At 34.3% G+C, this 18,639-nt stretch overlaps 1 protein-coding gene across 1 annotated transcript in view; it reads right to left on the bottom strand.

The window, feature by feature from the left end:
- Positions 1-18,639, bottom strand: part of MDGA2 (MAM domain containing glycosylphosphatidylinositol anchor 2) — an 831,762-nt gene that overhangs the window by 206,040 nt on the left and 607,083 nt on the right. The window contains exon 7 of the mRNA XM_054449174.2: positions 8,599-8,928. Within this exon, the coding sequence (XP_054305149.2) occupies positions 8,599-8,928 (330 nt within the window). The remainder of the gene's footprint in view (positions 1-8,598; positions 8,929-18,639) is intronic.

Below are 18,639 nucleotides of genomic sequence, written 5' to 3' on the forward strand. Positions count from 1 at the left end.
TGTCCTGAATGGTAATGCCTAGGTTTTCTTCTAGGGTTTTTATGGTTTTAGGTCTAACATTTAAGTCTTTAATCCATCTTGAATTAATTTTTGTATAAGGTGTAAGGAAGGGATCCAGTTTCAGCTTTCTACATATGGCTAGCCAGTTTACCCAGCACCATTTATTAAATAGGGAATCCTTTCCCCATTGCTTGTTTTCCAGGACCAGATGGATTCACAGCCAAATTCTACCAGAGGTACAAGGAGGAACTGGTACCATTCCTTCTGAAACTATTCCAATCAATAGAAAAAGAGGGAACCCTCCCTAACTCATTTTATGAGGCCAGCATCATCCTGATACCAAAGCCTGGCAGAGACACAACGAAAAAAGAGAATTTTAGACCAATATCCTTGATGAACATTGATGCAAAAATCCTCAATAAAATACTGGCAAACCGAATCTAGCAGCACATCAAAAAGCTTATCCACCATGATCAAGTGGGCTTCATCCCTGGGATGCAAGGCTGGTTCAATATATGCAAATCAATAAATGTAATCCAGCATGTAAACAGAACCAAAGACAAAAACCACATGATTATCTCAATAGATGCAGAAAAGGCCTTTGACAAAATTCAACAACGCTTCATGCTAAAAACTCTCAATAAATTAGGTATTGATGGGACGTATCTCAAAATAATAAGAGCTATCTATGACAAACCCACAGCCAATATCATACTGAATGGGCAAAAACTGGAAGCATTCCCTTTGAAAACTGGCACAAGACAGGGATGTCCTCTCTCACCACTCCTATTCAACATAGTGTTGGAAGTTCTGGCCAGGGCAATTAGGCAGGAGAAGGAAATAAAGGGTATTCAATTAGGAAAAGAGGAAGTCAAATCGTCCCTGTTTGCAGAAGACATGATTGTATATCTAGAAAACCCACTGTCTCAGCCCAAAATCTCCTTAAGCTGATAAGCAACCTCAGCAAAGTCTCAGGATACAAAATCAATGTACAAAAATCACAAGCATTCTTATACACCAATAACAGACAAACAGAGAGCCAAATCATGAGTGAACTCCCATTCACAATTGCTTCAAAGAGAATAAAATACCTAGGAATCCAACTTACAAGGGATGTGAAGGAGCTCTTCAAGGAGAACTACAAACCAGTGCTCAATGAAATAAAAGAGGATACAAAGAAATGGAAGAACATTCCATGCTCATGGGTAGGAAGAATCAATATCGTGAAAATGGCCATACTGCCCAAGGTAATTTATAGATTCAATGCCATCCCCATCAAGCTACCAATGACTTTCTTCACAGAATTGGAAAAAACTACTTTAAAGTTCATATGGAACCAAAAAAGAGCCCGCATTGCCAAGTCAATCCTAAGCCAACAAAGCTGGAGGCATCACACTACCTGACTTCAAACTATACTACAAGGTTACAGTAACCAAAACAGCATGGTACTGCTACCAAAACAGAGATATAGATCAATGGAACAGAACAGAGCCCTCAGAAATAACACCGCATATCTACAACTATCTGATCTTCGAGAATGTTTTCTTATGCTCTCTTTCATTCATTCTATTTCCTCAAACTTTGCCTTGTAAATATTCCAAACCTGTGGTGGAGAGATAAGAAATCTAACATGCAAAGAGGTTAACTGACTTCTCAGATGTTGTTCCTGAGTGAGTCTCAAAGCTTTTATTATTATTATTATTATTATTATACTTTAAGTTTTAGGGTACATACGCACAATGTGCAGGTTTGTTACATATGTATACATGTGCCATGTTGGTGTGCTGCACCCATTAACTCATCATTTAGCATTAGGTATATCTCCTAATGCTATCCCTCCCCCCACCCCACAACAGTCCCCAGTGTGTGATGTTCCCCTTCCTGTGTCCATGTGTTCTCATTGTTCAATTCCCACCTATGAGTGAGAACATGCAGTGTTTGGTTTTTTGTCCTTGCGATAGTTTGCTGAGAATGATGTACAAGGCTACAGTAACCAAAACAGCATGGTACTGGTGCCAAAACAGAGATATAGACCAATGGAACAGAACAGAGCCCTCAGAAATAATGCCGCATATCTACAACTATCTGATCTTTGACAAACCTGACAAAAACAAGCAATGGGGAAAGGATTCCCTATTTAATAAATGGTGCTGGGAAAACTGGCTAGCCGTATGTAGAAAGCTGAAACTGGATACCTTCCTTACACCTTATACAAAAATTAATTCAAGATGGATTAAACACTTACATGTTAGACCTAAAACCATAAAAACCTTAGAAGAAAAACTAGGCTAAGCTTTCTGTATCTTTTTTTCTTACCTAGCCACTATTCATAAAATATTGCTTGTCCCCGTTGTCCAATTTTTTTTCTTTTCTGTCTTTTTTTTTTTCCAACAGATCTCACTCTGTCACCAAGGCAATTTTTATCTTAACGAAAGTGTTTTGCCTCTCTCTGTTACATTATCTCCAAATAATTCACTGACTACTCTGTCACAATGCAAAGGTAGTCTCACTGTTTGGGAAACAGGAAAAGCTGTCTTTGTCAGATTGATTGTTAAGCCTTAAGAATGTCTTTTGAAATTCTCCTTTATTTCTCCACCATCATTTCTCTAATTGTCTCTTTTCTGAACTCTGCAGATTCACCAACTGAATTGGCTCCCAAAACACAAATCAGATCATATTGCCTCCCTGATAAATACTTTGGTCATTCTTGATTGTGTGAATGTGAGCTAATAAGATCTAATGAGATTCATTTCCTTCTAAGATCTAGTGCCTTATTCTTAATCCAGCTCAGATGCTACCTGCTGCTCTATGGAACTCTTGCTGACCAGATTCAATAACATTATTCTGTGTGCTTCCCTATAACTTCTATAGTTTATTAAAGCAAATGCTAGATTATATCTGTTAATAAGATTTTACCTCAATCTTATAAAATGTATTAATGTTTGTATAGACAAGTAACAGTTACATGTGAGTTTAATTTGCTAGTAAGCCCATGAGGTTCAGCTTTGTAATTATTTTATTTCTGAATTAATAGGATATCAAAAGTGTAGGTTTGAGGTCAATGCATTATAGCCTGTGGGCAAAATATGGCTACCACCTGTTTTTGTAAATAAAGTATTATTGGAACGCAGCTGTGCCCATTTATTTATTGCCTATGGCAGCTTGCCCATTATCATAGCAGAGTGGAATAGTTGTGACGGAAACCATATGGCTTGAAAAGCTGAAAATATTTACTATCCAGCCCTTTACAAAATGTTTGCCAGTCTCTGATGTCCATCATTAATTCAGAGGTCATAGATTTTACTTCACAATTTTGGATTCAAGGAAAGAAATTAATGCTTCTCTGTTCAGTAACTCAGATGCTAATTATAAACTTTTGATTGCAGGGTAGCTTCCTCTGATCAAAGCTTTGTCAGGGTATTTTGTGTGATAGTCTTATGACTTCTACTTACATGAAATAACCTATTCCTTACTATAGACATTCTATAGAACTTCAGTTTTAATCAGCAGAATTTCATGAGTTTCTATTCCTCCTTAACTGGAGAAAGGACAAGGAAGCAAATCCAATTAAGTGGACTTAGTCATTTTTTCTGTTGCCCTCCTGTTTGTTAACTATTCTTCTTTCTTGTGTACTGTAGTCCTGTGTTAACAACAACTTTCATTTTGCAGATGTGAATACTTGTACAGACACTGGTTAACTGAAATAATTATAGTAACTAGATGGGTGGCAGCAAACTAAAATTTTGAACAGATTTTCTCAATTGGTCACCACTATGCACCTATGCCCATGCTTCAGCTTCTTCTTTACACTTCAAAATTTGGATCCACTTTCTGCCTACAAAATGTCCATGTACTCTAACAAGGTAGAAAAAAAATCATCAAAATCTGTATTGAGTCTTCTGCTATATTTGTCCACCAGATGTCTCATCATGGGAATTCCACAGATCAGCAGTTTCACTGTTTAGGTTTTCGAGGCATGATGCAGATGCTTCTGAGTTTACTATAAACCTACAAGTTTGTCAAGTCATGCAAAGAAATAAGTGCAAGCTAATGAGCATCCAAGGACTCTACCATGGAATAATACTGGAAGAAGCAATGAGATATTTTGCAACAATGCCTCTGAAAATTAAGTCTACTGCTGTATAACGATTTTTGCAAATGAGTGACAATCAAGTGACAATAATTAAGAATTTAACTTTCATCAAAATTTTAGGCTGAAATTCACATGCATTTTTCAGCAAGTTGTGAAGTTTTTTTATTTTATAAAATTGAATTATAGCAGTTAAAGTTTCAGTATATTTAATTTTTTAATTGAAACATTTATAACAATTTTAAGTTACCTGCAGTCTAGCCAGATAAAATATAGCTTCAGTAATAAAAAACTATAAAGTTGTAATAAACCAATATAATTTGCTTATATTCATATCAATGAATATCAGCCCTACAGTAAAAACAATAATTATCACTTTAATATTCTTGAGACTTTCTTCATGCTCTATATTCTGCCAAATATATCCTCCTTCCACTGTCACTAGCACAATGCTACATTTGTCAACTTTTAACTCAAATGTCATTTCTCTGTGAAAGTTTCTTATACCCACATGAACAAAAAATTCACAATTTCTACAGAAGTCCGATCAAGCTTTAAGCACAGTATGCAACCACTATATATTGCCTAGTTTCTACGTAGTCTGTCTTGATGATTTAGATTGTAAGCTCCTTAAGGTCAAGGCCCATTTGTACTATCACCATATAACACAGAGTGTGTATGTAGCAATAACACAGTAAAGAAATCTAAAGGAAACACTAATTTTAAATTAAAAACAAATACTTCCAATGAAACAATTTGCAAGTTTAAAGAATCAGGAGGAAAAAGGTATCTAATATTCAGTTCATGTGAAAGTAAGACAACCTATAATCACATATATCATAGTTTTTATCATTCAATCAAATTAAAACTCCAAAATACATGAGGCCTCTCTTCTCTTTTCTTTTCTTTCCTTTTCTTTCCCTCCTCTCCCCTCCCCTCCCCTCCTCTCCCCTCCCTTCTTCTCTCCAATCTGCCTTGCCTTGCCTTACCTTGCCCTGCCCTACCTTGCCCTGCCCTGCCCTGCCTTGCCTTGCTTTGCTTTGCTTTTTTGAGACAGTCTTGGTCTGTCAACCAGGCTGAAGTGAAGTGGTGCCACGATAGCTCACTGCAGCCTCAAACTTCTGGCCTAAAGGGATCTTCCTGAGTCAGCCTCCCAGAGTGCTGGGATTACAGTGTGAGCCACCATGCCTGGCCCTAAACTGTCTTCTAAAATCAGATCATTGTCTTTGAGAATATGAATAATTCTGTAAATTAGGATTTACTTCCCTGAAATATTTTGTATTTCAATTTTAAAAGTCATCAAAAACATATGTTGAAATGTGGCTCTGTCATTTAAGAAAAATGATTTTCTGTCTTAGGTAAAAATGCCTTGTGGTACCTCAGCCTCTACCTTAAAAATATCATTATATGTCTCTTAAAACACAGTAACACTAAAATTGAATAATAAAGAATTAAAGAGAGAGGAAAAAGAAACAACACAGTAATAAGTGAGATTCGATGTAAGATTTTATATGAAAAACAAAAAGCTCAGAAATTTTCAAAATGTTTTAAAATGTCACCGTAAAATGCCTTATATTTAACATAAAGAAATGCTTAGCACACAAGTCAGCTACTGACCATTTGGTCAATGCTAATTTCTTATAATAGAAACACTAGCAAAACCAAGAATCTAACACATCACCACATGTATATTTATGTCTTACATTGTTGCTTCCTTTTCTTTGACTCACTCATCCCATTTGTGTGAATTTCCTCAGTATCCTCCAGGGTTCATAAAATTGATATAATCCAAGATTTCCTCGTATGCTATAGCTTATTCATTTTCACTGTTCAAACTATACCCTAGAATACACCTATTTTCATATTAAAGCACTTTAGTCTTCAATAGTATTGGGATAAAAATCATATTAATGATGTCAGTTGAATCATACAATCTCAGATTTATAGAACTTTATACTGCATTCTAGTATTCCACTCTATTGTAAGCAAATTGGAACATCAAAGGTCAGTTTTGGCTTGAAGACAGAGTATGTAATCATCTTCAGTAACTCATTCTTTAGGTTAGGCATCATCTTCTCTAGGCCTTCTACCACAATAAAATCTCCTAGGCCATCTAGCCTCAAGAGCCTGCCATCTGTGTAGCCACACTTAGAACAGCCCCAAATTTGCTTTAATGCTCTGATGTTGCCATAGTGAATTTATTAATTTTTGAACAAGGGGCATGCATTTTTATTTTCACTGGACACCACAAATTGAGGAGCTGCTCCTGTCTTTGGGAGTGATAAAACATTAAGTCACTATAAATTTGTCTATCAAATAACTTTAAGTCAGTAGGGAATTACAACAAGGGCAGTAAGAGGCACAGCAAATGTCTACATTACAGAGACAATGGGAGGGAAGAAAATCTAAAATGAAAGGTGTATGCATAAATTAGTCATTTTGTTAGTTAATAATTATCTGTTTAGTACCTTCTATGTGCCATGTATTGTTTCGGCTATTGAGATTATAGCAATGAGTGATGCAGACAAAGTCTCAGACTTCGTGGAGCTTCCACTCTATGGAGAAACCACATCTATCTGTAGTTAAGTGGGTACTTTCCAGGGGTAGTGTTTTGGAAGAAGACAACATATTTCTTTTATCTCCAATAGTGTTACCTTGGGTAGCCAGGCAAATTAATGATAGTTAAGAAAATTTAATGATTACAACCAATCTCTTACTACTAATCTTGAATTTTCTTTAAAGGATTGGTGGAAATTTCACAAATCAATGTTGGTCATCTTTACTATTTTGTCATGTATAACACATAGTTTCAAACAGGCAATATAACTAGTATATTTAAAAATAAATGTTAGGGCTCGTTTTGTGAGCCCTATATATAATGCTGCTTTCTTCTCTCCATTCTGTGCTCCATCTTTTGTCTAAGTTTAATGGTATATAAACTGTGCTCCCATCAAAGGAGTTCTTTTAGATAAAAGCATTGATTCTTTGGATCTGAGCTTTGTGTCACTGGTTCTGTAAAGGAAACAAACAGAAAAAACCCGGCCAAACCAAACCAAACAAAGAAATGGTTTTGATTAAGTCTAGAACATTTCTGGGAAACTATCCCTCAGAAAATGAGGACAAATTATCCTGGATCTACAAAATTTGTTCTTACTCTCTTACAGGAAATATCATATTGGAATGTCATACAGTACAGTGTACAGTGTCACCGCACACTGAGGTGAAGAATCAATAGATATTTGTTGACTGAATGAATACATAAACAAGTGATAACAGACTGTGTGTATCAACAGTTTTCCCTCAGATATCCTAAAACAATCCATCTCTTAGTGCTAGCACCAATGTTTAAATATCAGTTAGATTTTTTTAAAAAATGTTTTTATTGTCTCTAGCTTTTTTTTAAGCTAGAAAAGAAATAATGTCCAAACACAAGTACTTTTCATCACCCTAATTTCCTTTTGTTTTAGTGACAGATGATAAAAATTGAATATCTTCTAGGAACAAAGCACAATTGTGCAAAGTTAGCACATTTTTGTTAGCCTGAATCATAAACTTCTATTCTTAAGGAGTAAAATCAATCCAGTGTTCACTGTAATTTGGAACCATGAGAAGGCACAAAATTATAGGTGAATACTTCAAAGTACAAGATACAAAATGCTGCCTGATCATGTGTCTACTACATTTGTCTCTATGTTTTCAACACATATTATTTATCTTGCATGATGTAAGAATCTTCCATTAAAATTCAATTTGGTAACAAGCTGGCAAAACAAATACAGCTACTTTAAAACTCTGGATGTGTGCTGATTGTGCCTCATAGAATCACAGGGCTTTAAAGCATCTGAATGAACCCTCCTCCACCAAATCCCTGTAATTTTCCTTGTCAACAGATGTACATTTAGTCAAGAAAAAACTAATAACATGTTTTCGTTTTTAACTTTAAAAGAAAGAATTTCACTCCAATATATTTTTGTACTTAACTATTTTCATTATGAACAGATTTTACCATATGATTCTGCAAAAAAATCACATCTGACTACAACTGTAACATATCAATTTTTGTTAGTGTAGGGTACATTTGTTACATATTTTGCATTTGAACACTCATCTCTCAGTATTTTCTTCTTAGCACTATATAGTTATGCTTTGTTTGAAATTTCTGAAAATTGTCAACTCTAGACATTGTTGTTTAATTTTATTAATATAATTTTAGACTCTTCAGAGTATTTTGATGAAATACTAGTATTATTTAACTTATAAGCCTGTATCTATCTTAGTCAATGCTATTAATTTTATTTGGATAATTTCCGTAAAATCTTATGTAAATCTAAATCAAAACTGATAAAACAGTGTTTCAGAACCTAGTATTCATTGAGCATTCAGAACATTATAATTTTGTTTTTAGGAAACTTAAAAGGGAAAAAATATTTTTAACTAAAACCTACTTGATCTGTTAAACTTCATTCTAAATGTGAACATCTTTTACATCATAAGTATATGCCTCTTACCTGTGCTGCTGGATATATTAACATCGATACTGATATCAGATATTCCTCCTCCCTTCAGAGATGCTACACATGTGTACGTCCCAAAATCCGTGAATTTTAAATCAATGATGTCCAAGTTTGTTGTTCCCGGAGAGACATCAGGATCAGTCTGTGTAATGACCATCCGCTCAGAACTTCTTAATGGACGACCATTTTTAAACCAACTAAATGTTAGCTCCTCAGAAGGAACAGCTTCTACTTGGCAAGATATTTTCACTTCACGGCCAATCTGGATGTTGTCATCTTTATGATAAGGATCTGGTGTGATCCAAAATCGTCCTTTTTTTAATGCTACAACATAAAAATTCCATAAGGAGTTAGTGTTACTTTCATAACTTTAAGGATTCATTCACTCTAGATAATCATCTCTGAGCTGAAATAAAGTAAAACCAAACAAAGTGTACATATGTTTCTTTTTTATATCCAAGTTGTGTGTATATCAATAAACCTCATTCAGGTATCCAGAAATAATCTAAAAAAATCTAAGTCAATTAAAGACTGTGAGCACTGATTTTTATAAATTTGGTAATATTTTCCAGTGATATCAAAAGTAATGCCTTAATTCTATGTGCAAGTATACTTAAAATTGACATTGAATTTTGAACAAATGACAGATTCTATGTAGTCATAGGGTATTAAAATGAAAAGTAAGAACATGGATCTCACTTAATCTAATTCTTTCCCTATGTCACTGCTTTGTTATTGTATAATTTTCCAAACAACTCAAATATTACACAAAGGACATATGAACATTCTCCTAAGGTTGTATCTACATGTTGACCAACACTAGTTTGGTAATATTTGAGTCCATTCACATTCATGAAACATTTTCATATACTGAAATAATCTGAACTGAAAAAGAAAACCTGGGGCAAAAAGCATTTTCAAAACATTTACTATGAACTTTTCTATTCTACCATATATAGATGTTTCCAGTTAAAACTGTTTGTTGGCTCTCTAATGCAGATGACCAAAAGAACCTCTCCACAGACAGCTTAGAAAACAGGTTTGTATGCTAACAGAAGTGTTTGCCAGGTCTAAAGGCAGTGCTGTTTTCACAAGAGGTCAGTAGTAATGACTACCAAAAGGCTGCTAAGGGAGCATCTATAGACTTTCTACTAAGGGCCTGAACTTTGAATGATACCACAATACTCAATATGGAAAAGCTTTCTCTCTTTTGTGACAGTGATTCTCTTATACACAAATTTTTCTTTTCTTTCATCATCTTCCCCATTTCCCTCTCCTTTAAAATGACTATCCCTACATGACAAAATGTAGCATATACAGTGAAACACAATTATCAGGATAAAATATTGATCATCCACTTTTAACATTAAGCCTAAATACGTAATGAAGTTGTCAAAAATGCCATGAATTTAGAGGACCTGCAGACACCAGAAGGCTGCTAACAGCATTCTGGATAGCCCCTCCTTAGTTTAACCATATTTTTGTCAGTTATTCCAATAAAAACCAGTGAGCACTATAAAAATCTATAGAATCATGCAGAATGAACTAGAGATGAATATACTTTTAAATCTTAAAAACTTTTCTAAGTTTAAAACTCTTTAGCCTCAAATATTTTTATCTGCTTTCTTGTTGGCATCTTAATAGGAAGATATAAATAGATATCAAAAACAATGTTTATGTCTTTTTCATTTAAGATATATTTGAAGGCTCCTCCTCAAGACTAGCCACTAGGCTGGGTTCTGACTACAGGACATAAACAAAATAGACATAACCATGGCCCTCATGTACTGCAGCCTGCATATTCATAGATTAGAGGCCAACTTATTCACACAACATTTATGATACTTATGTCTAGAAAAACCACACACATATATAGCGATGAAATGTTTTATATGCCTGAAGAAGTTTCAATCTCGGAGGACAGCCTCCCTGAATTATTGTTTAGAAAATACACTAAGTTTTAATCTTAATGAAAACATGAGAAGACAAATACTTAAATCACACTCTCATACTGTCATTAGTTACATTTTTCCATAATAAAATGCAACTTATGAATCTTATTTACCCCTAACCATATCTTTATCAGTAAGTTACTCTAGGGTGAAATTAGGATACATTTTGGTATTCTGTTACCTAGAATCATATACTCATATTTTCACAGGCACTGACGTATGACTTTACATTGTATTTGGGAAGGGAAATGTGATGAAAATGTCCATATCTGGCTGCCATATTTGGTATATAATAATTGTGCTCATACAATGCCAATGTAATTGAAGTTTTACAGTACAAAGCCAATCGTATGAGTATAAAATATATTTTCTTTTAAAAACAGATGTAAAATTTAATGTCAAGAGCATTTACTTTTATTAGCACCATAACACTTAAATGAGAGTTTCCTTTCATTTGCTAAGAATTTTCTTTATCCTGTTTTTAAAGAGAAATTTTAAGGTTATATTTTTGACAGTTTTATTATTGCATATATTAATTTATTAATAACCATATGATTAATATCAGGGTTCATATGGGATACCTTTTAGAATAGTTTTCATTACAAAGATATATGTTGGTTGCATATGTAAACACACACAAAACTGAGAGGTTTAAGTGGTTGTCATTTATTTACCATGCAGCTATTGTTTTCTATTTCTGTGCTCTGCATAGTGACATATTAAAGTGATATTGAGAGAACTGCAATCTTACCAGCCAAATTAGATTTAAAATACTAAACAATTCAAAAAATACTGATAAAAATATGAAATCAATATCTGTATTATGTTATAGAATATTTATTCATAAAAACAACTTTAAAACCCAAAATATTAGAGGTTATAAACCCATAATCAATTAATACATAAGATTATATATAATATACAATTATACAAATTAATAAAAAGCAATATAATCAAGCATGCTTTTAAGAATGAACTCATAGCGAAAAACATTGGTTAATCTTAGTATCAGATAATTCTATGATTTGGCCTAAGTCAATTGTACTAGTCTTCTGAATGACAGAATCTAAAGGGAAAAAGAGAAACAAGTCTGCTAAGTGAGCTCAAGTTAAGGAATATCAGAATAAGTAACAGAGATTGTTTAATAGAGAGTCATTTCTCTGTTTATGTTGTCCCTCTAACAAAATAACATAACTGGTTTTGCATACAAAAAAGAAATGTTCAGATAAAAGGTGTGTGTGCGTGTACTCATATATAGTAACAGAGGACAGAGAAATTTTGTTTTCTCACTTAGCTCAGAAAACTAAGAGCATAGCTCTGTAAACTAGGTCTGGGTACATTGAGAACTTGCAACCTAATTCCAGTTTTTCATGTCTACGTGGTCCAAGATGGGCAGTCTAACTTTATGGATCAAGCGCATCATTTAAAAAAATAGAAGGTGATAGAGTTAGGCTCCCTTAGAGACACATCGTGAGAAATAGCTTATTAACAATTGTGCCTGAGTTTTGAAAATATAAAGTGTTTGATGTAGTTAATCAACTGGGCAGCAGGTTCCTTTGTTCATAATTAAACACTCTCTTTTTCCATGAACAATTTATAGTAGCTCATGTAATGTTAATTTAAAGTCATTTCCTGCTACCCGTTAAGATTTTAAACTCTTAAAATCAATCTGTGATTAGTACTGGAGTATAACAGAGGTCCAATAGACTTAACGAGACTCTATAGAACTAAAGAAATTCTATGGAAAAAGGATAGGAGAAATCCCTTTCCCCAAATGCAATTTCTCAGTCTGAATATTGAAAATCCCCTAACGCCAGCCTGAGAGAACATTAGATTTGACTTAATGTATCATAAATCGTGATGGATGAACCTTAAAAGGTACTTGTTTAGTCTGGCAGTGCATGTAAAAGATTGGCATCAAGCTGAACTTCTGTTCTGGATAATCTATTTGGAAACATTGCAATGTAACTATAGCCTCCCTTTTTTAATATTGTGAATTGAATGCAGGCTTGGCCTATATTCACTTTTTCACAGTTTACTTGCAAGGACATTCTAATTGCACTTACTGAAATCCCTCTTCTTCAGGCTATACAGATGTGCTCTATAAATGGAGTGAAACCCAAGTATTGAAACGGAGGCTACTCACTGCAAAAATTTGGGTAGGGTTTGTTGCTCACCTTCCCTAGAAATAAGAGTCCATGACTGTGAATGTGAATGTCAATGGTTCAATGGAAGACTTCTGTTATGTAAAACTAGATTACATCTTGAGCATAGGCTTGAAAGAGGGAACATTGCCTTCAGAGAAGTCTAGGCTTGTGGTTTCCACAAAGAGGAGGCTGTGAGATTGTATCTTGATTGTAGTTTTAGATTTAAAATTATAACGTACAGTGTTTTGTTGGTCAAATGTTCCATGAAGTATGTAATACATAGTAATTCAATAATAAACTAAAATTTATTGACAGAACAAAAAAAGACAACAGTCTTATACTTTAATGTGAAAAGCATCTCTTTGGAGATAATAAATATGAGGTGTCAGCTTTTAAGCTTCTGTTAAGTATCTATTTCAGAAGAATGATAAGATAGAGAGTGACCATTGATCACCATTTCAGGTGATAAATTGCTGAAAAGACTCTCTAAATCGGTTATGTTTTATAATCAGGTTGTAGGATTCTGGACAACCTAAAGAACTGACAAAACCTTGTTGATATCTGGATATAGAAACCATTAATAGTGTAATCAGATAAATAAAAATCAATTTCCTATTTATTTATTCTTTGCTGAAGAGAACAAAAATATCTAGGTGTGAAAGATGAAGTATTTTCCTGACCCACTGAATGCCAATTAAATAAGCAGTTGGAAATAGGTTACATCAGCAAAGCAACTTAAAAGATAGTAAATGATAGTATGTATAATATGTCCTACTATAATCAGGAACCTATCTCTCCTCAAAAGGGTTGTGAACACCTGGGGTTGGAGTGGGTACACCTTACTCTTCTTCATTGCCCCCAAATCCTGAATATGGTGCATTGTTATAGTTGGTACTCAATACTCTTTATTGAATTTAATTATAATTGACATTTCAAAGCATTAACTTTACAGATGCCAATTGTTTCCATTCAGTATTATAAGTTCCTGTTAATTTTGATTTTGTGTTGCAGTCTTATGTTCTGAGATGCATCTGGGGAAATAGAATAGGAAAAAGAACAGATTTGATGTCCTCAAGGATTCAGTGATTTTGTTGTGGGAACAGAATAACACTTGATGAACAAACAGCATCAACATGGGAATATATGTGAGGAAGAGAATTCTGTACACAACACAAGAAACCTCATGCTAGCACATCCACTGACTAGTTAGCTATGTGTATGGGACATCAGCTATCAGACAACCCTCTTTGTAAAGGAGGATTTCATCCAAAAGGGCTTGTTTATATGCTTCAGATAATAATCATTTCTGAGAAAATATGGATAATTACTCAACTGACAATCAGTTGATAATCTGAAGAAAGATGGAAGAAGGAAAAAAAAACTGACATCTATGCACATTTACATTGTCTGAAATAGTATTTGCTAAAACCTGTTTCAGAAAAAGGTTAATAGAGGTTACATTAAAACAAAGTGTAGGCCAGGTGCAGTGGCTCATGCCTGCACTTTGGAAGGCTGAGATGGGCAGAGAACCTGAGGTCAGGAGTTCAAAATCAGTCTGTCCAACACAGTGAAACCCCGTCTCTACTAAAAATACAAAAAATTAGCCAGGTGTCGTGGCAGGCGCCTGTAAGCCCAGCTACTTGGGAGGCTGAGGCAGGAGAATCTCTTGAACCCGGGAGCCGGAGGTTGCAGTGAGCCGAGATCAGGCCACTGCACTCCAGCCTGGACAACAAGAGCAAAACTCCACCACAAACAAAGAAACAAACAAACAACCAAAGTGTAACAAAGTTTGAAAATTGACTATATGAAAAAAAGTTTGCATTTCTCCCAAACTTTTCAGAGCTTTGAACATGCCAACATGCAAATTGTCACATTACTAGAGAGGCTGATTGCATCTACCAAGGGGGAACATCTTTGAGGACTAGCATCCCAGAGAATAAAGTTTGGGAAACAATGACCTAAGAAAATCTACCAGTCAAGAGAATCATTGAAAAGACTCTAAAATTAGATTCCATTCTTAATATTGTAGGCATTTCCTTTATGAGCATCATGAAATAATCAACAAGGCGTGACTCTCTAGTGAAAATAATATTTATTATTTAAAAAGCTAAAGGGCTTGGGAATGATCTTAATTTTTTAAGTTAATAAGTAATGGTACATTGAAGTTATAAAAATATATTTCAGATTCATCTAATAAACTCACCTACACTAAGAGCCGCGTGCCTCTTTCTTTCCAACCAACAATTTAGAAAACAAAATTAACTTATCAGTTTGTTCCTGTCTCTGAAATGTACATTTTGCAATATGCAAACAGCATTAAAAAGGAGTTAAATGCATCAGCTTTTTTACAACTCCAAGCACTGATATGAACAAGACTTAATCTTTCTCATTTGCTTGAAGAAATAATTTGAGTTAATTTATTTATCTTATGTTATTATAAAAAGTATATGCAGTGTTAGTCTTAAAAGTATTAAAGCTTCTAGAAAATGGATATGAGCAGGGAGGTCTTTTAAATTTTTTTCTCTGATATGCTATTAAGTATTCTTATACTCACTTCTCTGTATCTAACAACTCCAATTGCCAATCTAGTCTGAATGGAAGTTCATTAATAATGTGAGAACAAAAATACATTACACCCTTTCCTGAAAGTGGTTTAACATAGCATCCCTGATAATCTAACTGTAGAGTCAGATGATGAAATGAAGTTGGGGTTCTATTTAATTATAAAGTATCAAGGCTCTATTTATTTTGTGAATTTACTCAAAGCTAATTAGTACAGTTAATCATTTGAATTGTTTAAGCATAGTATGGTTGAATTGTAAATGTCTTTTGAATATCCTTTCTCAATAGGACATCAGCAGGTAAGCATTTTGGGTAAGAATTAAAGAAAGAAAGGACGTTTTAGGCAGGCACAAATTACGCTTTTTGGGGTAAATTCTTCCTTAAGAAGGGGGAAAAAGTGAACTAAAATAATAATATAATTATTATCATTATTATTTTGCCATTCCTACCATTTTAGCCCTATTTTAAGTAAGGAAAAAAATATATATAGATTGCTGATAAATTACCAAAATGTCTATATCGGTGTCATAAATGAAAACATTTACATGTGGCTACCATGTAAATGGTATTTGAATTAGCATGATACCTTAGCACCAGTTATTTGAATAGAAGATTATTACTTCGCTGGCCCTATAATGTTAAAAATTAGTGGGTATTTTGAGCTCACCTTTTCTATCAAATTTAATAATACTTTTTCACTATGAGAAATGAGAATGTGTTCAGGTAGATTATATTTTTTATTAGTTGCTAAAGACCTAGGACTAGAAACAGCTATCAGATGAGTGGCAGCTTAGAAAGATTGGTGCAAAATATAATTCATTTGAAATCCTTTTGAAAATAGTACATCCTTAATATTTATGAAATTGATCATGTAGTTGTGAAAATTAGATGAGATAATGAGATTAACTTAATCTAAAATCTTTCATTACCTTTCTTGAGCTTTTTTGTTTTCTGTCTCATAAGCGGTGCCCTTTCCCTTTCCAAAGTGATTCTGCCCCCTCTGCCAACCTCTCTCACGGTATCCTGAGGTCCTACATCCAGTTGGCCACTTCTTTTGAAATATCAGTATTTCCTCTTCCATACTGTATTCTCTCAGACTGAAATTTGTTTAGGTCACATCTAAACTTAAAACACTTCTCTTAACCCCAATAATCCCTCAAATGTCAATATCAAGCAATTTGTGGCATATTGCTTGATAAAATGGCGAAATACCAGTTGCACTCACTCACTAGGATACTTTATGTGCTGAGTTTCACTGGTGCTACTCTGGCAGTGAGGGCTCAAAGATTAGTAATGATCTCCTAATCAATTAATACAATATTTTCTAGTTCCCATTCATGTTTGTATTATTTACACTTTCCACTTCATGTCACTTTACATTATTGGCTCTTCTCTCTTGAACATCTCTTTTATACTGGCCTCTATAACTGGTAGGATATAACGTTTAAGAAAATAAATTAATAGACTGTTCTCATTCACATCACAATTGTCATGACAGTCTCCCTGGTTCATTTGAGTTCTATCATTTGAACAGTTCATTTAGGTTCTATCTATCACTTGAACAGTTCTAACAGTCGAAAATAAATTAGTGGACTGTTCTCATTCACATCACAATTGTCATGACATTGTCCCAGTTCTATCATTCAAACAGCAGTTGTAAAGTCAGGCTTGTTGAGAAAGGTAGGATTTTTCTAAATCATTTTGCCATAATTGGAAGCCATGGAGTTTTCCCTTGATGTTCTCTCTTTCCTTTTGCTGCCCATGTTAGAACATGAGATAGTTGTTTGTTTGTTTTGTTTCTTGAGATGTAGAATATTGCAACCAGATCCATGCATATTTCAATTTAAAAGAAAAATGTGTTAAAATCATTTAAATATATGTTTTCATTTTAACACTACAGACCAAATAAAATAATTTAGATATATCGAATGACTAAATGAGAAATATCTGTAATTACTAAGAATTCATGTAAATTATCTTAATTGCCTTATCTGGTAAGAAGATGAAGAGTGAATACAATTGACCTGGCCCATCTAAACATTCCCCTTATTTTAACTAAACTTTAGATAGATTTATTTCTTTTTCTTTTTTTTGGGTGGGGTGGGGTGGGGTTATCCATCCCTTCAAGCATTTATCCTTTGTGTTACAATCCAATTACACGCTTTGTTATTTTTAAATGTACAATTAAATAATTATAATTGACTATAGTCACCCTGTTGTGCTATCAAATACTAGGTCATATCCATCCTTTATAACTATTTTTTATACCAACTAACCACGCCCACCTTCCTCCCCCAATCCCACCCCTGTTCCAGTAATCATCCTTCTGTTCTGTTACATAGATTTATTTTTTACTATAGGCCCCTGGTCCTCATTTTCATAGAGCATTTACACTAGAAAACTTGAAAATTTAGAGAAATTGTAAATTCTTCCTCTGCTCCATCGAGTTGTAAATAATCTGAAACTCAAAAATGTCTTTCTCAAGTATCTGGGAGCCATCCCTTTGAAATATAATCATCATCTTTGAAGTCCCTGAGACATTGTCCCTATCTCCCATTCTCTGTGGAGGGTAAGAGCCTAGAGCCTAACTCTGAAATGTGAAAAGAGACAAATAGCAAAGACAGATGTCTTAATCACATTGACCAACCTCTCTCATAAAGTCTTCCAGTACTTTTTTTTATTATTTTATTTATTTATTTTTTTCACATAGTCTCGTTCTGTCACCCAGGCTGGAGTGCAGTGGTGTGATCTTGGCTCACTGCAACCTCTGCCTCCTGGGTTCAAGCGATTCTCCCACCTCAGCTTCCTTAGTAGCTGAGACTACAGGCGTGTGCCATCAAGCCTAGCTAATTTTTGTATTTTTTTGGTAGAGACTGGGTTTCACCATGTTGGCCAGGCTGGTCTCAAACTCCTGACCTCAAGTGATCCGCCTGCCTGGGCCTTCCGAAGTGCTGGGATTACAGGTGTGAACCACCGCACCCAGCCTATTCCAGTACTTTCTATTAGTTCACCCAGCATTTAAAAATCCTCCTGCTTTTATTTCATCTCACTTGAGTTAAATCTCTCTCCCCACAGGGGAATGGTTTTAAATATTCCTTGCCATTTTTAACAAGCATCCAATGTAATTTTTCCTTCACAACATTAAATTTAGTCATGTGCATTATTAAAATAGATGAAAATAGGATCAGTCTAGGAAATTCGTTGCTACAAAATTTCAAATGTCAAAGAAATACTTATGATTACAACACACACACCCCAGTATGTTGCTCAAAGATGGAATGTCATATAAGTATGAGAGTATTTGAGAGTTAAAGAGGTTAATTTAATCCCTTTATAAAGCTATCTTCTCCAATGTGGTAAGCTCTATTTAATCT

The sequence above is a fragment of the Pongo pygmaeus genome, chromosome 15 (assembly GCF_028885625.2).
Source record: "Pongo pygmaeus isolate AG05252 chromosome 15, NHGRI_mPonPyg2-v2.0_pri, whole genome shotgun sequence".
In the NCBI taxonomy this organism is placed as follows: domain Eukaryota; kingdom Metazoa; phylum Chordata; class Mammalia; order Primates; family Hominidae; genus Pongo; species Pongo pygmaeus.